The sequence below is a fragment of the Oratosquilla oratoria genome, chromosome 14 (genome assembly GCF_046742065.1).
Source record: "Oratosquilla oratoria isolate Oo_2021 chromosome 14, ASM4674206v1, whole genome shotgun sequence".
Classification (NCBI taxonomy): Eukaryota; Metazoa; Arthropoda; class Malacostraca; order Stomatopoda; family Squillidae; genus Oratosquilla; species Oratosquilla oratoria.
The window spans coordinates 26,430,333-26,446,190 of NC_134790.1; the positions used below are offsets into that span (position 1 = coordinate 26,430,333).

Below are 15,858 nucleotides of genomic sequence, written 5' to 3' on the forward strand. Positions count from 1 at the left end.
ATTCCATTAATTTCAATCTATTTTACTTTATTTTATTTTTTAATTTATCTAACTTTTTCCTTGTATGTATTGTACAGTAAACATGCGTCTATTAAACGTATAATTAGTATGTTAAATGTAATTAGAAGAGGAAGATACAATAGTGTATGCACAATGAAACTAAAATCATGCAAAGAACTAAAAAAACAAAACTTGAAATTAAACAAAAATAAGAAAATAAAGAAAACGGGACAATAGCCATGGGAAAGTCGGGAACCCGCAATATAAATATAAATTATTTGAATGTACAGTAGGCAACAAATCCCTCGACACTTTATGTTGTTTGTAGTTTTGGTATCTGGTAGCAAAGATTTAGAACCTTGTCTTATTTTATGTAGATCGCGAATTAAGAAATATTTGTTTATATCCGTTACTATGGCAACCAGTTGTAAACGGTTTCTCAAATATACACATGGATTAAAAACCCTTTTGATATTGATACATACAATCAAAGACTCGAAGTACTTATACTCCTTGCTGTACTCTAAACAAAAACTTCTTTTCGAAAGCTGAGTCGAGATCGTCACGCGCATGCGCAAGGCTCGGCAGTCTTTTGTTTCTTCAGTTCGCCAGATGTTTTGATGTGAATAGAAAGTGGCTCCATGAGAATCCACAGGGTTTTTTATCACCTCTTTGTCTTACTCGAAGACGAAAGTGTTCCTCCTTGTGTGGAATGGACCAGCAGACTTCCGTCGTCCTCTTCCATAAGGAGCGTAGTCGATGTTATGAATTCCCTTTAGGACAAAACGTTAGTAATAAAACTAGCGGTTTTTGGTGTTTACCTCACCACCCTTCCACTCTTGTATGTATGTATGTATGTGTGTATGTATGTATGTATGTATGTATGCATTATCTAGAAATTTCGTTCAAAGTATGTCGGCTCAACAGTTGTTGACTTCCGGTAGTCGTCGTCATAGTCGTTGTCGTCAACAATGACAGGGAAATTACTCCGAGTGCTCTAGCAGCTGTTGTGGTTGTCTATAATAGCGAGAAAATAGTTCCTTCCACCACTCGTAACTGACACGAACCAGTGTTTCTATCCTCGTGGACAACATCGCGGCAAAGAGATGGAATCGTAGTGGTGGTGAAGAGAGATAAAGGCGGGATAGGAGGGATGGTACAAGTTGGGAGGAGCCAGCGTTCGAGTGTAAGTGAAAAAAAGAAGACGAGTGATAGAAATATTTTATTTCCCATTTTCGCTAAGAAAGATTATTCTCTCAGCCGAATAGAATCGACTGGAGGCAACTGAAAGAAATTATTGAGGTTAAAAAAGAAACAAAAATGTTAATATTTTCAAAATACTGATACTTTCCTCATGTATCTGTATGCGCGTGCACGCATTCATCTCGCATTTCAGAATAAAATGTTTCTTCACGTGACTTGGTGCATTTCAGATGAATATAGAAAAACTCATTTCAAAAGGATTAATCTTTGAATGAAAATTTAACAAATATTTATTGGTTTTCATAAATTATACATCTTCCCTGTCAAATCAGGCATAATTAATTATGGCGATGTAGCTTTGATTAATCGTTCGTACAGTACCACAATTAATTATGTGTAATTTGAAAAGCCGTGCAAAGTCAGCCAATAATTACTCATTATCATGACATGATATTGATGAAAGTTAGGGTGTATTTTCACTGCATTTTTGCAGTGTACACATTTGTGTCCAGAGGTTGCAGTAGTCGAGTGGAATATAAACAAACAATACACACACGCACGCACGCACATCTATGCAAACATATTTGCTGATCATGCAAAGATCACGAAGAGGGTGAGAAGCGAGGAACATAAGAACGGAGAAGATTGCAAGGGACCATAAGGCCTACACTAGGCAGTTCCATGTCCCTTACCACCTGCCATACCTATCCGTAAGATTATCTCATCTTCTTTTAAAACAACCCATAAACATATCCAACTAGTTTACCACTGTTGGTAAACCAGGATTGCATTATGTTGCAAAGGGACCTAGATAAAGTATATGAGTAGAGTCAGGAGTGGAGAATGAATTCTAACAACAAACGAAATTCAAAATGTCGGAAATGGGCCAAAAACAAGACAAGACCGACAATGGATCACAAAATGCGAAATGAAATGGTAGCAAAAACAAAGTAAGAAAAGGGCCCAGCCATTACAATCAAAGACGACCTGTCACCTGAAGCACACGTGAGGTACATCACTGGAGACACTAATAATCTGTTGCGAGATGCAGGGATGACCCGTCATCCAGGAGGTGCCAAGATAAGAGTGTAGAGGTGGAGTGGAGTGTGATAGGGATGGAATGGGTGGAAGTAGTTTCTATGCCTTTGTTTTTTGCAACCTCCCTTATAAGGGAAAAGTGTCATTGGCATATGTATGAAAAAATGAATAAATAAATAAAAGCGGCATTTCACTACATGAACATAAGAATGAAGGAGACTGCAAGAGACCATAAGGCCTACACTAGGCAGCTCCGTATCCATCACCACCTGTCATCCCCATCCATAAAGTTGTCTAATCGTTTCTTAAAACAACTGATAGTTTCAGCGCTTACTACATGGTTACTAAGTTTATTCCATTCGTCGACCACCCTATTTGTAAACCAATTCTTGCCTATTTCCTTTTTAAATCCAAATGATGTCTTGATGAAGACAACCACTGAAAGCTCGATTCGGCCCAGACTGACATGATCACCGCATCAAAATCAGTTTGTACGAATATTTGAGAGAGAGAAAAAAAAGTGGCAATCAAGACGACCCCCGGTCTAAATGATACATGAGGAAAGACTGAAGAGAGTGGGACTTCCCACCTTGGAAGAACGAAGAGAGGCGTCACGTTCATGATATTTAAACTGGCAACGGGTTTGGAAAAAGTGGACAGAAAATAATTACCGGTACCGAGAAGAAAGGTCGACAACAGGTCATAGTAAATATATATATATATATGTATATATATATATATATATATATATATATATATATATATAATGTGTGTGTATATATATATATATATATATAATGTGTGTATATATATAATATATATATATATATATATATATATAATGTGTGTATATATATATATATATATGTGTGTGTGTGTGTGTGTATTCACTTGGTCTTTGGATCACGTGTTGGACTCGTGATCGACAGCTATTTCCCTCCTGGAAGAGAGCTCAGAGCTCGTAGGTCCGATCTATGGGTAATGCTATGACCTTGCACACACACACACACACACCCAACTCCCCGCCCACGAGAGTCAGAGTAACGACCCGAGGCACAGCGATACCGAAATAATTTCGGCCCTGGGCAGGATTCGAACTGGGTGCTGGGAGCACTTCTGCTTCCCAGTTCAGCGCTCTACCAACTATGCCACCGAGTCGGTGTGTGTGTGTGTGTGTGTGTGTGTGTGTGTGTGTGTGTAATAATAATAATAATAATAGTAATAATAAATAAAAACAAAAACAAACCGACTTAGTAGATGTTAAGATTTATAGCTTTCCACCATGGGCGTCCGCAGGGAGGGGAGGGGGCAAAGGAGGGGCATTTGCCCCCCTGGAAGTTATGGAAAATAAAAAATGCAAGGAAAAAACAAAATGAATAAAACAAATTGCATGGAAAGTGCAAAATGAATTATTAATGAAAGTCAAAAAGTACCTCATGTAGACGATGTAAATATATGCCTACGTGGTCAATTTGAAGTATCTTGATATAACCTCATACCATTAACCATATATGTATAACATATTCAGTTCTACCCCCTACTCTCCATAGAAAAATTCCGGCGGACGCCCCTGCTTTCCACACACAAGTGCAGACTTGTAGAATAATTTAGATGGAAATATAACCCAATCCAACACTATAAAAGAATACAAGGTTCAAGGCAAGGATTGACAAATTTGAAAAAGAGACAGAATCCTTTGAGCATCGTTTCAACCCCGTTCACTACTAGATAAACAACATAAGAATGAAGGAGACTGCAAGAGACCATAAGACCCACACTAGGCAGTTCCATGTCCATTACCCCCTGCCATCCCCATCCATAAAGTTGTCTAATCGTTTCTTAAAACAACCGATAGTTTCAGCGCTCACTACATGGTTATTAAGTCTATTCCATTTGTTGACCAATCTATTGGTAAGCAGGTTCTTGCTCATTTCTTTCTAAGTCTAAATTTGTCCAATTTAAATCCATTACTGCGAGTCCTATCCAGTTGCCTTAATATGATGACCTTGTTTGTGTCACCCTTGTTAAAGCCTTTGATCCACTTGAACACCTCTAGTAGATCACCCCGCACTCTGGGTCTTTCCAGAGAGAAAGTTAAGGTAAATACGCACACACACACACACACACACACACACACACACACACACACACACACACACACACACACACACACACACACACACACACACACACACACACATATATATATATATATTAAACACTACAACTTATTTCAGAGAATCTATGATAAAGAACTAGATATTGTGAATGACGAATACAAATTGGGAAACTAATGAATTGTGACCACATTAAAATCAAGTTAAGAAGCCTTCCTCAACAGTAAATAAATAAACATAAATTAATGTATGGGAATACGAGTCATTTCCCACCCAATACACATTTGTTGCTCCTGTACACAATGCCCTTTTCCTTTCACATTTCACACTCCTAGCCCATTCTCACCGCATACCCTGTTCGGCTATTTATTTCCTCCTCCATTTTTATTTGCAAAGGTATTCGGTCATTTCCTCTCCTTTCACCCGTCTTCCTTGACTTTCTCCTCTTCATTTGTTTCTTCGTTACCTCTAAACTCCTTTGCTTTGACATTTTTTTCAAGAAATGTTTTGCCTCACCTTCCACATTTCCCATCTCGCCATGCATTTCCTTGTTTCCATAAATCTTTCTTTATTCTTGCACACTTTCCAAATTATTAGTCCTATCTCATCTCCCCATACTTGATAACTTCTTACCATATACAAGAAAAGGTAAGATTTTTCATGTTTAATTAACAATGTTGGCACTAAATTATTTTTATACTAATGTAAACTAAACTACTCGAAAACTAGTTTACCAAAGAAGTTTAATATTCATTGTTTTCTATTGTTTTCAATAGAGTATTCATATGTATGTAAAGAACCCATGTATAATTGCGGTGTAATCACTAAGTCTTTATTCACAAAACTGATCTAATCATTTATATCTATATTGTCAACAATATGACAGTTTTGATAATATCTACAACAATTTACTCAACACGTTTCGTTTGTGTGAGTGCGATTTCAAAACAAACTTGAAAGAGCGATGGAGCGAGCCCGTTCAAGTTTTGTAAAACAAGAGCAACAATGTCAAAGTAAGACTACGTTTACTATATTATCATTACATATATACGTGCCTCACATTAAAATGTTACTCTTTTAGTGAAACATTGCAAATTAAAACGGAAAATAAGAGTTTTAGTTGATACATATACCGCCAAGTTATTTGAGATTGATGATAATCATAATCTGATAATGATAATGCACGGGTGGCATTACATGACGATATGTTGTCAGTACACTGAAGAAGTTAGATGTATTTTTTTGAGTGAAATTTGACTGATGTGTGTAAATTGTACTGTTGGTTTCACCTTCATGCAACCCCTGCGCTGTTGTGGTTGGGTATGGTTCCTTCTGCTCAACAGAATTGTGGCACAGATTTACTTGTATATTTAAATAAAAGGATAATTTCATAAACACAGCAAAACCAGTTTAATACTCGTTCCAGAGGAGGTATCTCTCTATTGAATAAAATCACCAGTCAGTAGCTGAAGGTACATTGAAATGAAAAGCTTAGGAAGAATCATTTCTCATCATCATCATGTGATGATTTTCGACAGGTCTTGACTCTTGTAACTGAAAAGTCACCTTGATACTATATTGCTAATGTTTATTCAGTTGTTTTTTCTATGCAATGTTTAGTGTCATAATGAAATCCAACCACAGATCTTAGCCATAGACTCCATATACAGCCTAATTGGTCTGATTCATATCTTAGCTGACGGTTGTACCATCAGGTTTCAAACTTAAACTAACCATAGTATACTAGTAACAGCCACTGAATTAGCCCATCTAGAGCCTTCAGATTTGACTCAAGGTCTCTCTGTTAACTTCAACTGTATATTCTTTGCCTCTTCACATTAGGAGAGCTAACAGTTGTCAAATGTTCCCAAACTTCTACTGCTATAATAAGTAATGCAACATTTGTATAGGAAGGACCAAGGACCATTGCCAACTACTTTGAGGCTACACTGTCCAGCCATTGAAAGTTGAGGGAAAAGCTATTATGATTATTATTAGTTACTGTAGGTTTTAGGGAAGTTATCTATACAGGGTGTTATTAGGGTTGTGCACAGCTATACAATATATCAATACAAAATTAAATCTTTAGTAAATCAAAATACATCAATATATGTTTTTCTTGGCAGAAATCAATAACAAAAAACTGACTACAAGCAAATGTACTACCGAATGGAGCTGCGACAAAAGTTTCCTGATGTCACGTTAGTGTCATCTGTCCAGTCCCATCAATGTTATTTTAACAGGAGTGGGTACTGAGCCCTGGAATACACCTTCACTACCTCTGCCAGTACCTCACATGCTACATTTTCCTATTAAGTGCTACAGAGTTTAGTGTCGTCCTTTTCTTGAAGCAATGAAATGCCTCTTCACCCCCCCCCATCCAATCAGATGCCAAAACCTGCCGTCAACATACCTGATTACAGTGACAATGACCCTGATGACCTGTAGCATTACAGATACTGCATTACTAAATACAGGTTAAGTTAGAACAGAACAGAACATTTTATCATGCTTTAATTTCTTTGCCTTCCACAAATGTCAAAACAAGCATGGCATTTGGAAGCATTCATCACAGCTCTATTCAGTAGTGTATCGCTTTTATCGAGTTTTTTTTTGTCATTGATTTTCACCAAGAAAAATGTATTTTAAGTTCATGGATTATAAATTACAAAATCAATATTTGATTTTCTAATGCTATATCATTTAGGTGTAAAGTTAATGAAATTTACCTTTTCCAGATAGTTTTCTATTATTGCTCTTATGTTTACGTTTGCTGACACTTTAATCAATTCTATGAATTTTATCAAATATCTTTTCTTCTTTTTCAGCTCTTTCTTATTACCAGGTAAGTACCTCTTTGCAGACAGATCACATTTTGATTGTTGAGTATTTACATTTAAGCAATGGTTATGTTGCATATATATATATATATTGAAAGGGGGCATTGTTGTAATATTATCATCTTGTCAGAGATTGAAGGTTGTTGGATGTTGGTGTATTGAGTGGTCTCACACTATGGTGTAGTGAAAGTGAGTTTAACAGATGGAATCAGGTGCAAAAAAAAAGGGTGTTGAGAGTATGGGAGCAAAAAAATGGGAGGAGGCAAGGAATATGAAAGCAAAAGAAGGGTGTCGTGAGGAATGGTAAAGGAAAAGGAGGAAGAAAATATAGATGTGTTGGACATATTCAAGGAATGTAAAAATATGCATGTATGTGTGTATGCATATGTGTGTACATATGCATATACCCTATGTTAATACAGATTGTAATTACTTATTATTTACACTCATGGATATAATTTCAATGTTAAAATTAGTTCTATTTATCTATGCAGCTCTTGAGGGCTGACATCCAGTCTGTGAACTGGGTCCAAGATCTTTTTCTAACAACTTTAACTGTATTTCCTCCATTTTTTCAAATGCTGACAACCACAAAATGTTACCTTCTTCCTACAACTTTCAACTGGTAACACAAAAACAGTTCCACATTAATACACCACAGACAACAGTCCATATTTCTTTCCCAGAGAGATCTAGGCAAGAACCATTGCCAGCTGTTGTAGGGCTGCAGGTTGCCAGTCAGGAAAACTTGAGGCAAAAATACTTATTATTATTACTGTAACATTAATGTTTTTAACTTAAATCTTAGTGGATCTACAATTAAATTTTATAATTAGCATATAAGATTATTCATGGCTGATTAGTATAGGAAGGTGACTTGCATTGTTTTTGCAGGTAATAAAAATGATATTCCTGCAGAAAATGGATTGGACCTTCTGGCTCGTCTGTGGGAGCGACCAGATTTAAGTGGCTTGGAGCCTCTGTTGTTTGACAACCAGATTGAACAAGGGGATGTTGTAGAAATATCAGGTGCTCCTGGTGTTGGGAAAACATTGATAGGAATGCATTTGATTGCATCAGCATTACTTCCTCAGTCCTGGAGAGGTTTGCGACTTGGCGGCCAAGATGGTGGAGTCTTGCTTGTGGACACAGATTTGCATTTTTGCATTCTGCAACTTGCAAATATGATTGAAAGGAGGATTAAGCACATCTTAAAGAAAGTCAGAGCCATCTTAAAGAATGACTCCTGTGATAAAGAAGAATTGTCTGCTTTAGCTGTAGATGAAAGAGCTGTCCGAGAGCTATTGAAGTTAGGTAGGAAGAGAATATACTCAGAAATTGATAATTTACAAAAAAGCTGTTTGAGCAAATTCACTTACTTAAAATGTACAGATAGCTCTCAGTTTGCTATAACACTTTTGACTCTTAAGGAACTTCTAATCTCCAAAACTGAGGTTTCACTTGTTGTTATTGACAGTCTTTCAGCTTATTACTGGTATGATAGAGCATTCAGAGCTGACACATGGTATAGTTCAGAAAAGTATTATAATAAGATGTTTAAAACTTTCATTGCACAGATGAAGGAATTGAAAGTTGTTTTGGTTTGTTCAAGGCAGTTGCTTTTCCAAAAAAGAGCTGGGAAACCCAAGGATAAGTTAGCTCCAAGTACCTTTGGCTTCTTCAAAGATGAAGACCCAAAGTTTGAACAAGAGAGCTATGAATATCTAGGCAAAGAATGGGGAAACAGTGTGAAATGGAAACTTAACCTCTCTGCCTCACCTCTTGTACTACAGAAGCTCCAAGAACCTTCAGCAAGTATGACTCCTAAGGTTCCTGATGACAAACATGTCTATTATATCAGTGTTAGTCAAACACAGGAAATAAAGACTCTCCTTTTCACAGTTCATGAAGAAGGCATACGATGGTGTACAACATAATGTGAACACTAACAAAGCAGTACTTAAATGACGTAAAATAGTTATGCCCCAACAGACCAAAGTCTTGCGTTATTCTTTTATGGTCAAGTTCCTTCTCCGCTCAAAAAGGAATTTTGGTCACTTGTAACTATTACTATCCCTCCATAAATCTCTCCTTCACCACTTTTATAGCTTCACTGTTTTGACACAATATTGTCCACAGGGGTAGAAATGCTGGTTATTGATGAGGAAATACAAATACATAATGAAAATGTGAAAATGCAAACAAGGTGAGAAGATGTGGAGAAACAGCTCAAATTATATTTTTAGATTTTCTAATAAAAGACATGAAAATATAAATTGTTTTATTTAAACAGTATTGCCATAATAGTTCTGGAAACTAAAGATTAAAACAATAATAATAGTAGTAATAATAATAAGTAATCAATCAATCTTGCCTCTGGTCACTGTTGCCCCTGGACAGGCCCAAAGAACACTCTGGGAAGATGTATTGTCCAGGGATAGCCAGTGTAGGGTAGTGCAAGATGCAATGGTCAGTCCTCTGTGTGATGGTTACATATAGGGTAATTTGATTCTGTGGCCAGGCCTATTCTGTACTGGTACTGTCTTAGAGCTGGATGAAGTCCTGAACACGTGTGCTATTGTGCTACTTGCTATTTTCAAGAAGGCATTTTCTGTTTGATTGAGTTTGGTGGTCTGTTCCGAAGAACTTGTTTAGTGCTCTTTGTGTGAATGTGTTTTTGTGTGGATTGTCTGTTTGAGTAACTCAGTAAGTTTTTCTTTCTCCTGTCCTTCATCTCTCTCATCTCTCTCCTCTCTCTCTCTCTCTCTTTCATTCACATTGTTGTAATGAGATGGGTAAGTAGGATTTAGGAACTAATGAAGGGTACCTGTTTGTGCTAGTCCTGCAAGATGGACTGTGAAGAAAATCTTCCCCCGTGCTACCCTTTTTCAAAAGGTGTCAACCCTCATGTGGAGATGCAGCCCTTCAACTGGACACTAGATCTTTTTGTATTGAGTTTTTTTCTTACAGTGTGAGAACAGAAGTAGACCTCAGCATTGAGAACTTTATAAATGAGGGATTGCTAGCATAGATAATTTTCATTCCTTGAAAAGAGGTCAGAAAGAGAGCTAAGATGAGAGGAAGGAAAGGGTGGTGGATGGGAGTGGGTATGTGCCTTTTGACTTGGCTACCTTCCTTATAAAGGGGAAAAAAGCCCTTGGTATATAGAAAAGAGGTCTTTTGGCATTACCATAGCTATCTTCCACTTGGAGATGAGGGTACAATCAGTTCTAGAAGAAATGAATCCATAATGTTCTAGAATGGATCATAGCCTGGGGTTTGTGGTAGGGTTTCCAGGAGTACGTAACTTATTGCTGATGTGTATTTGATTCAATATGTTACTCCTGTGTAGAGTAAAATTGTATGTAATGATTCGGTTCTTAGGTGATTAATAAACAACACTATGTTTCCAACCATTTAATGCTTATAGCGATAACATTGTATACCAAATATATCAGATTAATTTATATGTTATCATTCTGTATATCCTACTGGATGTAGAGGGTAGCACAGGGTGAGAATTTTTGGTCCAGAAAAGCCCTTGTAAAATCATAGACTTATATTATTCTTTGTACAACATTAACAAATGTGTTTATACAATGTCCCACAAGGTTATATGAGTCAGGTCATTACTTCAGAGAGGCCAGATTGTGGCAAGGGTTGGTGGAGCTCCTGATGTCTATTTTCTTTGTTCTTTTTCATTAGTTACCCTTCCGTGTAGTTATTAGGACTGCCAATGATATAAAGACCTGATTGGCCTGTTTTTAAGGACCATTTGGGAGGAGACAAACTAAAGCAGTGATTCGCTCACATTTTGACAGGAAGGCTCGCATTTTTATGTGTATTAACCCTTTCTGTGTTACATGACTTAGATCGTTTTAGTTGTCGTCAGGCGATTTTATTTAGTTAAATGCAGGAAAAGTGCTAAACATTGTTACATTGAAGGATGATGTTATCTTTTCCCTGCTGCAATAAGCTACGTTGATGATCAGATATTGTGTATGAACTATGAATACAGTTGTAGTGTATAAAGTATAGGATGAATTGGAGTGATGTGATGCTATAAGTTACGATTAATTTGTGTGATATCATTCCTATTATGATTAATTGTCGTACAAATATGTGCAATAATAGTCACTGGTTGGGAAGTTTCGTTTTCTCTAAACAAGTCATGAAAGAAAACGAAAACTTCTCGTGCCTGTTGGAGATACCAGATTAATCGAAGGTTTTCACAATAATTATAACTCCCGTGTACCATTTAGCACAAATATTGTACCGAATAATAAGGGGCCATTGTTTACACGGTTGTATATTTTAGTCAATACCATGCGGAAAAAAGAAGAAAACTAATCTGGATACAATACGAACAGGAAATATATTAATCTTCACATTTCAGAAACCTGGAAAGTTAATTTTAATACCCATTAAACAGCAATAAAAAGAAGATCATACCTATTTAAAGTCAAATGCTGGTATAAAGGACGTGTTTGAATACTTTCTTTTTAAGAGACCTGTTACTTACTTACTTAAGCATATTACGCAGACCAGTCGAGGAGACGACTCTTCGCTGCGCTCACAGGGTAAACTTAAACTATAGCTTGTTGCTCTGGCGGAGTGGCTGACAGGTCAAATCTAAGTTTGAAGTCTCTCCAGTGGCAGTCCAAGCGGTTTTTAAAAGAGTTAACAGTCCCTGCCTCGACAACCTCAGACGGTAGTCCGTTCCATATCCTGGCTACTCGATGGTAGAAGCTATTATGATGAGCACCATACATCCCATCATTAGGACGATGTCGGAATAGTTGTTTACTATGTAGTCGACTTGGTCTGACAGTGGGCCTGAAGGAAGCTGGGAGGATTTCTCTCTGGTATATATTAAAGTGCTTCCACATCTCGATCATGTCCCCACGTAATCGCCTATATTTGAGTGTTGGCAGGTCGAGATGCTTCAGTCGATCAGAATATGTCATCTGTCCAAAACCATCTACCAAACTAGTTGCTCTTTGTTGGACTTGTTCGATTTTTGTTTCAAGGCTCCTATACCTAGGTGACCATGCAGATTGTGCATATTCCAGATGGGTTCTTACAAATGTTGTATAGAGGGGCTTGAACATACTTGGGCTGAGATAGGAAAAGACTCTGCGTATAAGGCCTATCATTGAGTTAGCCAATTTTATCTTCCCATGAATATGCTCTTCAAATTTTAATGTAGAATCAACTGTAATGCCAAGGTCCCTTTCGCTTTCCACATGTTCAAGTTCTTGTCCATAAATAGTGTACCGGTGTGCATACATAATATTTTCAAATGCTCCCAGAGTGATAACCTTGCATTTGTTGGGATTAAAGCTTAACAACCAATCACTTGACCAATCCTGTATTTTATTCAGATCTTGTTGCAGTAAGTAAGAGTCCTCCCGACTGGTGATTTGTCTGGTAATCTTTGTGTCATCAGCGAACATATATATGTTGGAGTCAATGGTCTCAGGCAGGTCATTGATGTATATGATAAAAAGTGTGGGCCCAAGGACACTCCCCTGGGGGATTCCGCTGAGGACCGGAGCTCTTGAGGACCTCTCCCCATTGACCACAACAGTCTGGTACCTTCCAATAAGAAAGCTCTCCAACCACGAATATAGCTTATCCCTTATTCCATAGCTCTCCAGTTTAGCCAGGAGTCGACGATGTGGAACGGAGTCAAATGCCTTAGCATAATCCAAATAGATAGCATCCAACACTCCTCCCCCGGTCATAATCTCAGAACAATAGTCATTTTGACTATTGTTCTGAGATTATGACCGGGGGAGGAGTGTTGGATGCTATCTATTTGGATTATGCTAAGGCATTTGACTCCGTTCCACATCGTCGACTCCTGGCTAAACTGCAGCAATTGTAATACTGTTGAACGTCCATGTATGAATCCATATTGCTTAGGGGAGATGGCACTGATATCTGTAAGGTGGTTCATGATTGCCTCCCGAATAAAGAACTCTAGATTCTTACACAAAATTGAAGTTAGGCTTATTGGGCGGTAATTAGATGCAATCTTCTTTGACCCCTTCTTGTAAATAGGTGCAACCAGGGCCTCCTTCCAGTCCAGAGGCAGTTCCCCATAATCTAAACTTTTCTGATAGAGGACAGTGATAGGCTGTGCGATCTGGTCTGCTAACTCCTTGACAAAGTCTAGGGTGTATTTCATCTGGGCCACATATGGAGGAGTTAAAGAAAATTTCATGAGCAGATTTTCATCATCTTTCTAGTAAGGATAGATTTGAAAACAAAGTAAACAGGAAATTTATATTGCATAACGGTTGGAATAGGTTGAGTGTAGGCATATTTCCATCATAAAGGAATAGGAGTAAGGTGATTGGGATGGGGTTAATTAGGTTAAAGTAGGGAGTCTTCAACAAGACACTTTTTAAAAATTAGATGAAGTGGCCTAGTCCAGTCGGACTCCAAGCCTTCCAAATGTAAACACCAGGCAGGAAATATTATCAATAATAAAAGATAAAAACAAATAAACACATTTGAAAGAAACAGTTACACGAAGAAATGCTCCGAAATTGTTTAAGAATAAAGTTGCAAGTGAAGGTTCCTATTAAGAGTTCAATTTTTCCAGAGAAAGATCAATATTGCCGTCGTCGCAAACGAGGGGTGATTGACAAAAATTTGAAGTTTTTGGAAATATTATTGACTAGGTGCCAGAAATTGTCAATAATTAAAAGAGTCCTACTCTTGCTTTGAATAGATGAATACTTAAACTTAAACCAATACAAATATAAGGAATACGATCAATCGTTAACAATGATGGTGAATTAGTAATAGTCGTAGTAGTAGTAGTAGTGGTGGTGGTGGAAAAAGTGTTAATAGTAGTCCCTATATCTGCACTATTTGAGCTCCAGCGCTTCTTGCCACTGTCTCTGTTCTCACTAAAGCAACGACCTCTGTAACTGTGACGAACAACCGCGTCCCCGTTCTTTAGGCCCTATTCACACTAGCGGTTTGAACCGCGACGGCACCTTATAATCAAGGGAAAATGCGCGGTTAGGTGTGAACACCTCCACTGATTTACAATGTAATTGAACCGCTTGAACCCTCTAGTGTGAACAGGGCCTTTCAGTCACTTCGTACATTTCGCAGGGAATACGTGGGGAGTATTCATATTGGCCCACCACCCCGAGGCGGGGGCCCACAAAATCCAGTAAAATTTATATGTTTCAGTCTAACACACATACACACACAAATACACACGCACATACATGCACACACACACACACAGGATGTTAGATTAGGTTGAGGTAGATGATTGTATCATAGGAATCATAAGGACAATCGTCTGTCAGGGTTAAAAGAATGTTAGACATGACAAAAAATATATACACGAAGAAATGTTTGAACCATCGCTGCGACTACGATGTCAGTATATTTTATGCTGGTTAAAGTTCGATGATTATAATCAGTTGAAGGAATTTTTTTTTATTGTTTAGTATGTGTTCGGTATTCTTCATGTATTATACTGAAAAGTTTTCATCCATTAAATGCATGTTTACGTAAACAGAACTATATGAATATATTATCAGCAAGGGTGGAATGTGGCTGGAAAGGTTTGGTACATTGTGGGTTAGATTTGAATGTCCTTAATGGTAACTACATATTTCCGTTCCTGTTCATGCTATAGGATTATATTCAGTTGAAAGATGATCTTCTGCACGCTGGACTTGGCGACCTCTGTTTGTACAGATCATTTCCCTCTAGCAGAAGGAGTGTAGAAAAGAAGTGGCACTGATAGGGCATGAAAAAATGTTAGTTATATGTTGAACAATGGCTGGAAATATACAGGATTCAACGTTGTGTTTTTACCCATTCGTTCCTGCCAATCAAAGATTTTTGTAAGCCAACGGCTTCGCCCACTCCAGCTTCGCCGGGTGTTTGGCTCCTCGATGTTCTGCTTTCGGCCGCATATCTTTATGGCACTTGGTCAAGTTCTGTTAGGAAATAAATATCACTAAAATATCAATACAGGGATCGTGGAATTTACTCTAGACATCGTTCAGACTTCGCCAAGCTGAAAAAGATCTTTGGAAAAAGAAAACATTGAACCCTCTGAAAGAATAGGCGGATAGCCGACAGACTAGTCCGTTGTCGACCCACTTCTAATGGACTTTCATGTTATCTTAGTGTTACTCATTTATATTGTCGGAAAGTGTGTTTCGCGTATTTTTTTCTCGGTAAGTTTGTCTATTTGCAATACCCGAATGAAAACATTGGTTTACATACAATATAAGCAAAGTATAACTCCCCTCGATAGATTATACATTTTCATATCCGCTTATTCCTTCACACTGGTTAACGTCAAACAGGTTTTTCAATTATTCATATTATATGATATGTAAGGTAGTTATTTCCAACCTAACACAACTCTCCTAACCCAGGAATGGGAAACTCCGAACTGAAGGTGTCAAGTAGTGATGGAAAAAGGGTGGTGTAAGATCATATACTCTTGTCAGTTTAATTTCTGTAGTAATGGTGAAATATATTTTTACTTTTGAATATGATTAACGGAAGCTTCAGCACACACTGGTCTCTAAACCCCGTTCCCATCGCTGGATTCAAGAATTAGTTTAAAGCCTGTCTCCTTAATGAATACACGACCTCCTCTCATCCCG

General features: G+C 37.6%; 2 protein-coding genes across 2 annotated transcripts in view; one reads left to right on the top strand and one right to left on the bottom strand.

Moving 5' to 3' along the window:
* The first annotated feature begins 5,304 nt into the window (after nucleotides 1–5,304).
* Nucleotides 5,305–9,458, top strand: Xrcc2 (X-ray repair cross complementing 2). The gene is made up of 3 exons (XM_076197399.1): nucleotides 5,305–5,371; nucleotides 7,187–7,203; nucleotides 8,093–9,458. The coding sequence occupies exons 1-3, from the start codon at nucleotides 5,364–5,366 to the stop codon at nucleotides 9,133–9,135; spliced, it is 1,068 nt and encodes a 355-aa protein (XP_076053514.1). The 5' UTR covers nucleotides 5,305–5,363; the 3' UTR covers nucleotides 9,136–9,458.
* A 5,611-nt stretch (nucleotides 9,459–15,069) lies between these two features.
* The window catches only part of LOC143032601 (uncharacterized), an 80,325-nt gene continuing 79,536 nt past the window's right edge, over nucleotides 15,070–15,858 (bottom strand). The window contains exon 30 of the mRNA XM_076197471.1: nucleotides 15,070–15,177. Within this exon, the coding sequence (XP_076053586.1) occupies nucleotides 15,070–15,177 (108 nt within the window). The remainder of the gene's footprint in view (nucleotides 15,178–15,858) is intronic.